At 37.2% G+C, this 15,123-nt stretch overlaps 1 protein-coding gene across 2 annotated transcripts in view; it reads left to right on the top strand.

The window, feature by feature from the left end:
• The window catches only part of LOC103511530 (kelch-like protein 17), a 28,294-nt gene extending 13,994 nt beyond the window's left edge, over positions 1–14,300 (top strand). Inside the window, exons 1-5 of one of the 2 annotated variants that reach the window (XM_026825268.1) lie at positions 6,880–7,019; positions 8,228–8,313; positions 9,785–9,881; positions 11,766–11,887; positions 14,124–14,300. In XM_026825268.1, coding sequence (XP_026681069.1) covers positions 8,290–8,313; positions 9,785–9,881; positions 11,766–11,887; positions 14,124–14,246 — 366 coding nt within the window. In that variant the 5' untranslated portion in view covers positions 6,880–7,019; positions 8,228–8,289 and the 3' untranslated portion in view covers positions 14,247–14,300. Of the gene's footprint in view, positions 1–6,870; positions 7,020–8,227; positions 8,314–9,784; positions 9,882–11,765; positions 11,888–14,123 lie in introns of those variants that run through there. The other variant, XM_026825267.1, reaches the window with a different exon arrangement.
• The last annotated feature ends 823 nt before the right edge of the window (positions 14,301–15,123 follow it).

The raw sequence follows: 15,123 nt of genomic DNA, 5'->3' as shown, positions 1-15,123 counted from the left end.
ATAGAGGAAGAGATAAAGATCGGGGGTATGCTATAAGAAAGAAGAGAGCGAGATAGAATAGGGGTATGCTAGGACAAAGACAACATATTCGGGCTGGGGGATGCTATGACCAGTACAACAGATTCAGGGGTTTGGGGGATGCTATAACAAAGACAAGAAGGTTTAAGGGGATGCTAAGACAAAGACAACAAACAGATTCGGGGTTGCGGATGCTATAAGAAAGACAACAGATTCAGGGGGATGCTACGACAAAGACAAGAAGATTTGAGGGGATGCTATGAGACAACAGATTCAGGGGGGGAAAAACGGTACTAACGAAAATGAGATTCATAAAAAAAAACATTCAAATTCAAGGCAAATTTAAATATTAAAAGGTTTGATTTCATTTCCTAATCTACTCTATCTAGGTAGGTAACTAGGTACCTACATAGGTAGGTACTAATGAATTTAATGTTTTATTTGGGAGTTTTAATATTTTTAGATACATATCATAAAGTTTTTATTTGGATGGAGTTTTATAGGCATAATTTTGATTTTAGACAAAAGGTAGATAAGTCTAGTACCCAACTACCCACGTACTTATCAAATGGTTGGGGATAGACAAATACCTGCTTAACCACCTTATGAGAATTATCGGTACCTAATAAGTACAGGGCTATTACTAGCTTTTCGGCTCACCTAATAGCTTCCTCCATCTTTCGTTGCACCTTTTATATAGGAACTTTGTTTTTATGTATGTCGGAAGGTAGGTATGTACTTCTTATCTGATGGTGAGTTTCTACCGCGAACATTCAATTACGTAAGTTGATACTATTAGCAAGTGTTATGTTTATTTCTTCCATTGATTTCTCTGCTCTTTCATTATTTGTCTTGTGTTCAGCACGTGTCAATTATTGCTACAGTAGAGAGCTTGTTCTTGCTAATATTGGTATTATTGACATATTGAGCGATGCTGGACACTGCGTTGTCTTTCAATTAGCATACTACAGAACCATGTTCGTACTAATTGATGTTGTTAGTCATGCTATTGTCACTTAGTAGACAATGTAGAGTTGTAGACATGCTCCCTTGTCCATAATATTTTTTAACTTTGATTAACAATAAATAAATAAATAAATAAATAAATAATAATAATAATAATATTAAAGGCTCTTACCTCCCACGATTCCCGGCCCAATTCTCCCAGTCTATCTTCCTCGCCCTCGCTCCCCGTGCGTTCTGGACTCGCCGAGTCTTCATCCCACAGTTCCGTATCGGAATCCACCAGGTCAAACCCTCTGGACGAAACCTTATCCGGATCCAGGTCACCGTACAGATGAGGCACCCATAGCATGAGGAACTTGTACAACTCATCCACCCTGTATACAATAGAATATATTTGTAACCGGTAAAATCCCTTTATTGGTTCAAGAAATAAAGGCGTTTTAAGGGGACAAGGTATGAAAAATGTTGAAAAACGGAAAATCCTTCATAACTCCGCACCTGGAGCTCTTGGTTTGAAACAAATACTTGATTGTTTCAAAATATGAAGAATTATTTTACTCGGAAGGATATTTCTGACTGAACTTCAGTCACAATCAAACCCCATTCTTGGACCATAACCAAACGTGTCTCCTACATAATCTACACAACTAAAACAACATTGAACACACAACATTTACACGCTTTTCCTAGCTAGAGAATAAAAAAAGGGGAACTTTTTTTTCTACTCAATTCATAAAAAAAGAGTATTTCTCTACATTGAAAGAAGAGGTACGCTCAATAACTAAGCTCTAATATACTTTTCTACAAGAGGTACGCTCAATAACTAAGCTCTAATATACTTTTCTACAAGAGGTACGCTCAATAACTAAGCTCTAATATACTTTTCTACTACTTCCAGTGACAACTAACCTGAAACTAGGTACCTAAATCTACAAATCTAGTCGGTTATAGTAAGAGCACTAGCTAAGATTTATGTATTTTATCACTACATCTTCTACATGGAGAAGGGAGGCTAACTAGAGTCTAAAATAGTTACAATTTAAATTTATCTACGCGGATGGTAAGAGAATAGAGTGAACAACATAAGAAATGAAAATGGAACGAAGTTTATGAAGGAAGGAATAGAAAGACGAATTCGATTGAAGACTTCTCGACAAAAAGGGCCTTTCTATCTTGGGGCGAGTTCTCACGGCTAACTTTTTTTTTTGTGGAAATTTAAATGAAAAGATGGTTCTTGCATCACTTATCATTCAACTTTGAACAAAAAATTGAACTAATAAGAAAACAAACATGTTAAATAAAAAGTTGAACCATGAGAACACGCCTCTAATTAAGTACATGTCTTTTTTTACATAAAACAGCTTTAACGAAGAAAATAAAAAGCTCCAAATGAATGAAGCAATAATAATTTTAGGTCCTGCATCAACCCTCAAGCGTTGTACAGTCGTTCGCGGGACACCCTGTATAGGGTGTTTTTTTTTTTAGAGGTTTGTTTTTCAAAACGCTATAAAAGACATGCTATTAGAGGTATGGTCATGATTTGTTCTTTATTTGAAAGGTAATTGTTTGTCATTTAGTGTTTGACCTCTGAATAAAATTTCGGGTGAATGGGCGCCGCGGCTAGATCGAATGAAACTCGGTTTAGAAAATCCAATTTTCGACCACTTTTTCCATAATCTGAAGCCGTATATCTGCAAAAAGGTGAATGATGTCTTCCAGGTGTTCCAAAGTTTATTTTTTATCACCATAAACTAATGATTTTACACATATCCCGAAAGAAAATCATCCAAATGTGTAAAATCGCACGATTGTGGAGGGAAATTAGGAAGGAAATTGAGTGAAATTATGTGCTAACAAAACAAGAAAAAATTAAACCAAATGTTTCGCTTCGTTCGAGCTATCCGAGTGGCCCGTATGCCCGAACTTAGTATTCAAACACTAAATGGCATACTTTTAGCTTTCCAATAAACAAAACATCATGACCATACCTCAAATAGTGTGTCTTTTATAGCAGTTTAAAAAACAAACCTCTAAAAAAAAACACCCTATAGAATGCCAAAACTTCCAAGCTAATTACATGCAAATTTATTACATATTTAGATTTGTTCTTTACTGGCGATTTGATTTTAATTATTTTTAAATCTATTATTTAGATGTGAACTTTACTGGCGATTTGATTTTAATTATTTTTAAATCTATTATTTAGATGTGAACTTTACCGGCGATTTGATTAGAATTATTTGCAAATCTATTACTTGGATTTGTATATCAAGGGGGCCTGAAACCATTTCTGTAGCAAGGGAAATTTCAGGCTGTTTAAGGTCCCCCAGTCAGCCTAGTTAGCTTAGTTGGTAGTGCGTCTGCCTTGTAAGCGCTAGGCCGCGGGTTCGATTCCCGCCCGGGGCGGATTTTATCCTGATGGGATAATGTTCGTTCTCGGAACGGCTGGCTTTCTCCTATCCTGTCTTCTTTCTCTCTTCGATTTCGGGACGATAAGACCTCTTTAAAAAAATGGATTTGTATTTTACCTATTCCGAGGTACACTGAACCAATACTCGGGTCTCATCTTTTTCTTCGCCGCGGGTTCGATTCCCGCCCGGGGCGGATTTTATCCTGATGGGATAATGTTCGTTCTCGGAACGGCTGGCTTTCTATTATCCTGTCTTCCTTCTCTCTTCGATTTTGGGACGACAATAAGACCATAGCAGTTACAGTTCCCTCTGTCAAACCTCTTTATATAAAAAAAAAATCACCTTGACATCAATCACCTTGTCATTGGTTAATAAGAGAAGCGGCGCGGCGGTAGCGGAATGTGACAAGAGTCGTCAGAACGCCATTGGTATTTTTCCACCCAAAGAATTTTCCTTTCACAATAAAATAACGGAGTTCTCTTTTCAACATTTTTACAATAGAAGAATAACGGGGGAAATTTCGCCATGTCAAGTTCTGATGATAAAATGGAGGTAGGTATTATGTTTATGTAGGAAGGTATATATTATGTTTATGTATTTAGGTACCTATACCTATTATGTTTAAGTATAGGTAGGTCATATTATGGTTATGTAGGTATTATGTTTCTTGTTTACGTTAGGGGCGTTTTTCCTGTAATAATTATTAAACTAATTTGTATGCACCTGAATTCAATGTTTTTCGTTGAAACACCACCAAGAGGGCATTTACCTACTGAATGATTGTTGCTTTCAAGTTAAAATCTCCTGACCTTTTAAAGTTACTTTTTCGGAGTTTTGACCTCAGATTTGGATTTTTCACAACTTTGTACGTAGGAATCGACCATTTATTAATAATGTTTACTCATTTGCAACTCCTCCATTGTAGTAGGTAATTCTGGCACATCCACTAATATACTCGTATAGTTTGCACAGGCACAGGTTTCTTTCTCCCTTCAAGAAGTGTAACAGTACTCTAGAACTATTTTAAAAGGACTTACCTACCTATTTGCAAGCGGAGATATACCTACAAGTAGCTAATCTTCAGAAAGCACTCAATGTTCCTTCACAAAAGCAGCTTTATACTAAGCAAGCTTATTATTTTTTATTTATTAAAGTGTACTAAAAGTTAAACAAGCTTAATTATTAGTTATTTACTATAATATCATGTTAGGTACGGAGGTAATTGCACTAACTACCTTCATACCTACCTGTCTACCTGGGTAGCTAAAATTAACATTTTTTTTTTGCACTGTGGTAGCATTAACTCATAACAAGGTTCATAAAGGAAATGAGATTCCTGAGAGCTTTCCACCTCGCAGATCTTTGGCACGAGATTAGGATTATCGCGTGTTGCACTCGCGGTAAAACACTTGTCACTAGTTGTACCTGTTGAATGTTGTGCTGGTTGCATGTTGCTTGGAGTGCATTGTCATTGGAAGACACGAGTATCATTCATCATAATGTGATTAGGTAGGTAGTAGATACCTAGGGTTTAAACAGTTTTAGCTGCCAGACAGAAATAAACCTAGGTAGATACCTATTTAGGAACCTACAATCTACACAGAAGGGAAAAGGAGAAGAAGTAGAAAAGCCTGTATATTTTTTATTTTTTTAACAGTTAGATGTTTAGGTCCAAAATCGAAGAAAGAAGGAGGGCAGAATAGGAGAAAGCCAGCCGTTCCGAGAACGAACCTTATCCGTTCAGGATAAAATCTGCCCCGGGCGGAAATCGAGCCCGCGACCTAGCGCTTACAAGGCAGACGCGCTAGTCTCCAAGCTAACTAAGCAACAGTTATATAGATATTGATAAATTGATAATAATAAATAATAATAAGTATTAGATATGAAATAAATATTATGATTTGTATCAATTTCTATATTATGTACGTATAGGTATAGATAGCTAATAGATAGCAAGTTTCACCTTGAGTTATAATCCTAAAAGTTCTCACTTTTCTATCTACCTATCTCAAGGTCACATCATATTAGATCAAAACAACCAGGTACGTTTGCGTTAAAACACCCTGTATACAAGAAATAGCAATCAAGAAGTTATTTGTTCCAATAAGAGATAGCCCAATCTACTAACTACCAAGCTTCTAACCACAGTCTGTGTTACAAATACAGAGCAACGCATTATTCTAAGTTTTGAATATGTTAACACCGTTAGGTTCTGATGCCTAAGTTATCTTGATATAGATCAGACTGTAACAACATACCTACTCAATATAGGTACTTATGTAGCTAGTTATGTGCTTAGATTATACCTACTCAATATATGTACCTATGTAACTAACGTGGATACCAACTCCTGTCCTATACCTACGTACCTACCCACTCAAGATACATACCTATGTAACTACCTAGGTACTTATTCTTAGTTCTTATTCTTAGATCATTCTTATCTTACGGCAGATACGGAAAGTAAGTACTTATGTATGTTTGCAAAAATTAGTGGATGTGTCAATAATTCTCTCAATAAAACAAACTGGGGGATGTGCCAAGTTTCTCACTAAAGAAATTGGTCATGTTAATCTTCTATGGAAGAAATTAACAGAGTCCCAACTGTTTTGCTAAGAATAATATTAAGAAAATTGGTGGATACCAAGCTTCTAACCACAGTCTGTGTTACAAATACAGAGCAACGCATTATTCTAAGTTTTGAATATGTTAACACCGTTAGGTTCTGATACCTAAGTTATCTTGATATACGATACCTACTCAACATACCTACTCAATATACCTATGTAGCTATAGTTATGTGCTTAGATCATACCTACTCAATATATGTACCTATGTAACTAACGTACATACCAACTCCTGTCCTATACCTGCGTACCTACCCACTCAAGATATGTACCTATGTAACTACCTAGGTACATAAGCATATCATGTTCTTATTCTTAGATCATTCCTATCTCACGGCAGATACGGAAAGTAAGTACTTATGTATGCAAAAATTAGTGGATGTGTCAATAATTCTCTCAATAAAACAAATTGGGGGATGTGCCAAATTTCTCACTAAAGAAATTGGTCATGTTAATCTTCCATGGAAGAAATTAACAGAGTCCCAACTGTTTTGCTAAGAATAATTAAGAATATTGGTGGAAGTACGCACTTTCTCCTCAAAAAGTTTGGTGGATGTGTCAATTCTCTCGCTAAAGTTACACAGTGCCAGTATTTTTTTTTTTTTTTTTGTCTGTAATAACTAATAACAGACATCATCTCCTGAATCTCTCTAGTCTCTTGATTCTTCCAAATCTACTATCTTGACCATAGCAGCCACAATCAATGGCTTTATGACCCGGTCCACAAAGTTAGTATCGAAGTTTTTTCGGCTTTGCTTTTGATTTTTCTTAATATTCATATAAATACCTCCTATTGGCTAATATTTTTCAATTTCATCAACTGTTTCCAAATTCTTTTCTGTTTTCAGACATGAGTGGTGGGGTTGCAGATCTGGGCTCATGCCCCAGCACACCAAGTGGTGACAATCCAGATGGTTACACCCACTACTTCCACCAAACCCCGGACCACTTCACCCAATCCTTCACTGCTATCAATCTGATGAGGCATAACATACAGGTAAGTCAACTAAATTGTCAATCTCAGTGGTCCTTACTAAAGAAATAACAAAGGTTCAGTGCGAAAGGCATCCACTGGTAAAATTTGCGGGAAAGGGCGAGGAAGAAGAAGAAGAAGAAGAAGAAGAAGAAGAAGAAGAAGAAGAAGAAGAAGAAGAAGAAGAAGAAGAAGAAGAAGTGGTCTATGGGTTTAAATTTCGGCGATCGATGGTTAGAGTTCAAGTCGAGACAAAAAGCACTTCTGTACCTACTGCTATAGATATTTTTTTTTTTTTAGCTAAATACCCTTTAGGGGTGAGTGATTCATTTTAAGTCGAGTTACAAAACAATAGCTCAGCAAACCCCGAGTTACAAAACAATAGCCCAAGTATATCTCTAACACTGAAAGCATTGTATCTCTGTAGCTAAACATCATGTACCTCAGGCTATTGACTATTGAACCAATGGTAACCTTCCTATACGAGTAGCAGGCGGTTTGCATCTTCTTGACTTTTTTCTTGCCGAACAACTTTTCTTTCTTTCTTCTTGTTTTATAAAAAATCTGGTGTGAACATCACACGAATTTCCTTATCCTATTGAATGATGCTTATTTGAGTGTTCTTTTACCCTAACTTTTACAATATCTCTAACCGTTTTGTCGCTATAGCTAAAAACCGCCAAAAAACGGTCGAAATCTGTCCAAAAGCGGTCAAAATACCGCCAAGCGCAGCAACCATCTCAACCAAACGTTTTGTGTTGCATCCTTGTCACATTTGTGAACTACATACCAAATTTCAAGTCTCTAGCTCATACCGTTCCCGAGATATGTTTAAATTACACCAAAAACCGCCAAAAAGCGGTAAAATGCCGCCAACCGTTGCACCGATCTTAACCAAAAGTTTCGTGTCGCATCCTTGTCACATTTGACATCTACATACCAAATTTCAAGTCTCTAGCTCTTACCGTTCTCGAGATATTTTGTTTTACAGACAGACAGACAGACAGACAGACACACAGACAGACACACACACGGACCAATGGCTGAAACTTTGGATTTAGGCTCTAGGGACCTCAGAACGTGTTTTGGCACTAAAAACTGACCATCGAAATTTTGACCCGATTACATTACTTTCCTTCCTATAGGATAAGGAAAGTAAAAAACTAAAGGAATTCAAACTTGTTTTGAACTCATTGAACTTACAAGTAGTATTGTCCTCTAAATTGATTCAGATCGAGAGTTCATTTACTTTGAACAAGAACAAAAGTCTACTTGGAAACTCATCAGAATTCTCATGTTTGTTCATCTCAATGGACAGGTAATAATGAACGGGACTTGTGTGAATGTCGGTAGTTTTAGGTTGTTCTAATAAATAAATTAATCAGCACAAAACAAGGTCCTAAAATATCGGCTGAACCGATATGAAAGATTGGTGTGGCATAGACTATTATTTAGTCCAAATTTAATGATTAGTCTTTCTAGGACGTTTTAAGTGGTATACGAACCTTTTTTTCCCCTCACCAAAATCTGACAATTGACCATCTCAAGGACGGGGATGAAGCAAGCTTTTCGCAGCCTTTTGTTTCCCGTCATTAACTCCTGTCCAATTTATTGTTCCAGACTTCCAGACACTCTGGATTTTCCGTCCCATTTATTTCGTTTGTCCCATATTTTCCTCTCATGACATTACCCGTAACGTCAATATACTGTCCGTTGACCTGCTTTCTGTCAGTGCCGTAGCCTTTATGCTTTCTGCCTTAATTACTTGGGTTTGCGCCCGTACGAACCTTTTTCGTTCCCGAGCAAACCTAATTGACCAACAAGATTGATAAGTTTCTTGTCTTTACTGCTTACTTTACTTTCCGAGTCCTCTTCTTTCTCATCATATTTGGTACCTCCAGTGCCTTGCAACGGAGGGGGCTTTCTCGCTTGCTTGTAGCAGGTCGCCGTGGGTGCATGTGGTCTCCAGTTTGCTGCATAGTACATACTAGGAGATGATCATATGTCTGAATGGAACCACATTCGCAATTCGGATCGTCTTCATAGCCCCTGTCTTTACTGCATTATAAAAAGACCAGTTTCGCCCGCAGACGGCATCTTCAGTGGTGAACATTTGGTGACCCTTGACTCATTTACTTTCTCGTCTTATACATGTCTTGTCTTCGCCACTGTTGTTCTGTTTCGCTCAAATGTTAATGATCGCTCATTGTTCCAGTAACATTTTACTTCAGTCTGCTATAGCTCCCAGTCCCTAAAGATTTCAGCTGTGTGTAGAATATGGTACGTGGTCTCAATGGACTCATAACTCATGTCTTGCTAATTTCTTTGTATATCTGCTACCAGCTTTCCTTCCAAGAATTTCATTACACGTACTCGTACCTACACAAGCCTTATAAATTGTAATGATAAGTACTCAATAAGTACTAGGTACTTATAAATTGTAAGCACCATTGGCGTCCAGTAACAATCCAGTCCAGGTGATTTGCTTGAATCTTTAGAAAATCTGCCCCGGGTGGGAATCGAACCCGCGGTCTCTTACAAGGCAGACGCGCTACCGACTAAGCTGGCGGTCTGGCGGATTAAAGTTTTGTTCTGTGATTTTGTATGAACGCCTGAAAACTTGCTCAGTTATGCAATGTGGCAAACAAAATTCAATCACCTCACGGAATATCATTCCTTTGGTCGTTTACTCGTTTCCCATTATAGGTACCTACTTTTAGTTATTTCAGTGAATACCTAGTTAAGAGTCAACAAGGTAAATAAAGTGTTAATTAATTATTTTGTTTCAGCTCTGTGACGTCACACTCCGATGTGGTATGGATACCATTCACGCCCATCGAGTTGTTCTAGCCTCAACCAGTCCATATTTCCATGCCATGTTTAATGGTAAGTAATTAGGTAGTTCTTAGTTAGTAAGCATCCAAAATATCAAAGAGCTAAATTTTTAGAACACTTTAGTAGATGGATAGGTAGGTACTTCTTTTTAAGGAATAAGTCCCATCTGGCCTTCTATAGTTTCCTAAATCAATTTCTACCCTCTTCTTAACTTCACCTAGGAATTTGTTCTTTATTAAACCTACAATTTATAAAATATTTTTTGCTAAAGTTTTTATATTACCTTGAACTTTTCAAGGATATTCTATAAAGAATAGAGGATCTTGAAGCTTATTGTATGTCAGCTCAAAGCTCGTTTTAAATCAGCTCAACTTTCCTTAATCCCTTGAGATATTTCTATTCTGAGATGAAACTTTCTGTGTTGCAGCTGAAAGATTGCATTAAGCTAGATGAAAATAGCATGCTGTGACATCTAAACAATAATATACAGCGTGTATCAGAACTTTCAGAAGTAGGTTAACAGTCTTTATCTTGATATTTTCATTTTTTATTATATTTGTTTTGGAACTACCTACATAGGTATTAAAGTTCCGTCGTTCTCCAATTTTAAGAGGAGGTTATTTTCACCATGTGTTTTCTTGTGCTTGTGTCATAGTACCTAGGTAGGTACATATAATTATTATGTCCTTAAAATACCTAGTCACTCTTCAGTTGTCCCCATTTCAAGGATGGGTCAACAGAAGACCGTCAGAAAGTAACCTGTCGAAATATTCCCAATCGAAATTCGAGTGACAAATTTACGTAGGCTTTTAGACTTTGCCCAGTACCTACCTACCTACCCACCCAAGGAATTTCAAGATTCTATATCGGACATAAATTTTGAAACACCCTACTTATGTATGACTGTGGACACTTTTATAAACGACTTTCCAGAACAATCTAAGGACGTTTCAAACCTTATGACGTCAGAGAATATCCTTCACTATACCTATACATATATATGTAATATCATATCTACACAATACCTATAAAATAAATCCTGTCCTCTCAATGAAAATAATGTGTCGGATTTGAAAAGGATTTCACTCCAGGACCTTTCCTCAATCTGCTCTGTCACATTTTATCACGGGCATTACGTAAGAATAGAAGATTGTAGTCTGAATAAAGATTTTATTCGTAATCTTGTTAGATTTTTATTCAGGGAAAGGATTGAAAATTTTTCGTAGGTACTCTTAACTTTAGTTTTGTCAACAAATTCTGTGGGACATATTGTCCCTTTAGGGGTGAAATGGTTAATCAATAATAATTTAATAATAGATAGCATAGTTTTTTGATTACATAGATCGTTTTCATCTTTTCATAGTTTCAAAACCAATCTTTTAGGGTTTTTTCGCCTGCATGGTGTATATCTTTCAGATTTTTTTTTCCTAATTAAAATAGGTAGTTAGGTAGTCTATAGTGTAGTTGTCACATTTAGGTGTTATGCTTTGTAATTGTAACTGATCCTTAAAATTACACCGAAAAAAGGGTATTTTAGAGCAGCTTTCCAAATCTTTCTAGATAGCTAGATAACAAAACCATAATATATCTACCTATCCACCAAATGGACAGTGGTTGATATCCAACATTATTCCCCTATTATTATTTTTTTAAATTTTCATAGATTAGCCCTTTTACTCTGGACACTCCTGTCCACCTCGGCTTGTTTTGTTTCTACTGATCCTTAAAATTACACCGAAAAAAGGGTATTTTAGAGCAGCTTTCCAAATCTTTCTAGATAGCTAGATAACAAAACCATAATATTATATCTACCTATCCACCAAATGGACAGTGGTTGATATCCAACATTCTTCCCCTATTATTATTTTAAAGTTTCATAGATTAGCCCTTTTACTCTGGACACTCCTGTCCACCTCGGCTTGTTTTGTTTCCTAGATGACATGGTAGAGAAAGGTCAGACTGAGATCGGGTTCCAAGATATTGACGCCATGGCGCTACGCCATCTGGTGGATTTCTCCTACACTGGCGAGATTATGATCACGGAGGAGAATGTTCAGGTAAGAGATTAGGATTTACAATGAATAGAACAACGAAAAAGTACTTGCAAAGGTGCTAAAGTCAGTTACCACATTAGGTAAGAATATCTAAAACTTGGGAAGACTAGTGTCTTCGGTATTGGCAGGGATGTTTGAGCATGCCACAGTTTGCCACTTCAGGGTGAACTCAGCCTTGTGAGGACAATAATAGTGTAAATTTGCCGATGCCCAACTAGATATTGACGCCATGGCGCTACGCCATCTGGTGGATTTCTCCTACACTGGCGAGATTATGATCACGGAGGAGAATGTTCAGGTAAGAAATTAGGATTTACAATGAATGGAACAACGAAAAAGTACTTGCAAAGGTGCTAAAGTCATTTACCACATTAGGTAAGAATATCTAATACTTGGGAAGACTAGTGTCTTCGGTATTGGCAGAGATGTTTGAGCATGCCACAGTTTGCCACTTCAGGGTGAACTCAGCCTTGTGAGTACAATAATAGTGTAAATTTGCCGATGCCCAACGAGAAAGAGAGGGAAAGAGAAGGGGGGAGATTATAGGAGGGGAAAAGGGATGACAATATGGGAAGGTTAGGGTAAAAGGGGGAGGAGGAGGCAGAGCGGGAAGAAGGGATAGATAGAGGGAGAGATAAAGGAATGACGGACAGAGAGAGAGAGAGAAAGAGAGGAGAGAGAGAGAAAAGGAGGATGAGGAGGCACCAGAGGGAGGGAAGAGGTGGGGTACACATTTATTTTATCTGGAATTTCATTGTAATTTTGTAGGTAGGTAATTAAATTAATTTTTTGTTCGTTTCTTCATCTTTTTTTTTTACTAATACAGAGAGAGGGTACAGAAAAATAAACATTTTATTTTATTTTAATTTTCTTTCAATTGTCTCGGGAGATCTCTTTTATCTCAAAATTTCTTGTAATTTTGTTGGTAGGTAATTTTTGTTCCATGTACCATTTAAATCTAAAAGGCATTTTCAAATACACGAGTACTTTGAATCACGCAATTTGTGTGGATATTTTCTTTTGAAGTTCAAAGAACTTTGAACAAGAATATGAGAAAGGCTATTTCCGACAAAAATGTCCAATGCTGAACAGCAAAAATCCTGCTGTTTTTCGGGAAGAACTGTCAAAGTATGATGCTGCAATAAGTATGTTTGCCTTTCCATGTTTGCCTTTCCACCGACAAAAATGTCCAATGCTGAACAGCAAAAATCCTGCTGTTTTTCGGGAAGAACTGTCAAAGTATGATGCTGCAATAAGTATGTTTCAGATAGTTTTCGTATGTATTCTGTCTTCTAAAGATGTTAACGTCTGTTATTTCCTGCATTCCAGACACTCATTCCTGTAAGGAACTGCACAGGAGATCTCACAAGTACGCCTTACTCAACTTCCAGGAAGTTATGAACACGGAGGAATTCCTGCTACTGCCATTTTCACAAGTAAGAAGGGGTGACCAAGTGCACGACGAAAAGTTCACGTCAGAGCTTTTTATGACCAATCAAGTATTGAATTTTAAAAACCATAGCTGTCTAAACATATTTGGCGTACATACTCTCAGTACTAGCTAGGCAGGTACCTACTTCTACGTACAAAACTCTAAAGAGAAGTAGGTACGAGTAATAAGCCTAGCTAGTTTGGTAAGTACCTATTTACATGAAACTCGGAGGAATAGCATGTCTCTGCGTACGTACATACCTACCTACCTATTTACCTACTTTTTGTCCCATGTTGGAAATCAATATCCAAATCGTCTACAATTTATTTCATTTGTAGACGATTTGGAATTTTCAAATTTCATAGTTTTGAGTAGGTACCTACTGAATTAAAATCCCTGTACATGTGAGCCTACCCTACTATTTCCAGATTATACTAAAATTTTACCCAATTTCATCTTTATCTTGACCTTATGACCTTTTTTCGTTTTGGCAATCCAAACTTTGGGTAGTCCGTAGTCCGTCAATTAATTTAATTGATTGTTTCTCTCTTAATGATAGTCTTCAATGTTACTGATTTTATTTTCCATCCGCCCCGGGCGGGAATCGAACCCGCGGCCTAGCGCTTACAAGGCAGACGCACTACCAACTAAGCTAACTAGGCTGGCTATTTCATCTTTATCTTGACCTTATGACCTTTTTTTTTCCTTTTGGCAACCCAAACTTTGGGTAGTCCGTCAATTAATTTAATTGATTGTTTCTCTCCTAATGATAGTCTTCAATGTTACTGATTTTATTTTCTACTACAGGTTCTACTGCCAGCTTCTAGTCTTCTACAAATATCCTCTGTACGGGAGGCCTGCTGTAAATTCCTCATGCGGCAACTACATCCTTCCAACTGCCTGGGTATCCGTAGCTTTGCAGGTGAGTAAGAGAAAGCACAATATGTGAAGGATAATAAGTTTACACTATAAAATCATATAAAAAACATGTCGAAATTTCATGGAAGGAAAAACCTACTATTGGTAGAGACGTCAAAACTCAATCCTCATTGAAGAAAATCGTGTAGAAAGGAAAAGAGAGAGAAGGAACATAGAGTTCAGATAGTACTATACAGATATAGAAATGTGTGAAAAGATACAAAAGGGGAGCTATGAGGGGAATAATAGAAAGTAAAAAAAGCTTTCAAAAATTAGTGGTGATACCAAATTTTCCACCCCTTTTTGTAGATCGTCAAAAATGGGAGTGTACCTAAAGTAAAATTTAATAGTGGAGATGCCAAATTAACCCACTAGAGTTGACGACAAAAATGGAAGTCTGAGTTGAAATAATACCTAGTTAGTGGAGATGGCAAATTTCCCACTACATCTGGTGTCACAAATTCTTGGGATACAATTATGTACATAGGTACTAGGTACTAAGTATGAGGCTGTGTTTATTAGGCTGAGCTAGGCCATCGTCGGCCTTTAAGCGTGTAAAGTTGGCGGGAAATTCGAAATTTTGATTTTTATTTCCGCAACTTGTACAATCTGAATTCATTTTTTACTTTTTATCTTTAGTTTGCACGTTTATATTAGGAAGTTGAGGATCTTGAACACAAACACGAGGATGGTGTAGTCCGAGAAGATATGAGACGCGAACCGGAATATCTGCCGGGAGGGAATGAAGGTTTGGAAGGAGGGAAGGGAGGAACGTGAGAGATGATCCTGACATTATTGACCATCGCGAAATCCACACGTCGTTTATGGTCTAGGTCTAGGAGAACTAGGAATATGTGATTGGAGGAGTGATTTGGACCAGTAACTGATA

The sequence above is a fragment of the Diaphorina citri genome, unplaced genomic scaffold (genome assembly GCF_000475195.1).
Source record: "Diaphorina citri unplaced genomic scaffold, Diaci psyllid genome assembly version 1.1 scaffold724, whole genome shotgun sequence".
In the NCBI taxonomy this organism is placed as follows: Eukaryota; Metazoa; Arthropoda; class Insecta; order Hemiptera; family Psyllidae; genus Diaphorina; species Diaphorina citri.
The sequence above is the reverse complement of the archived record's forward strand: the minus strand, read 5'-3'. Positions and strand labels throughout refer to the sequence as shown.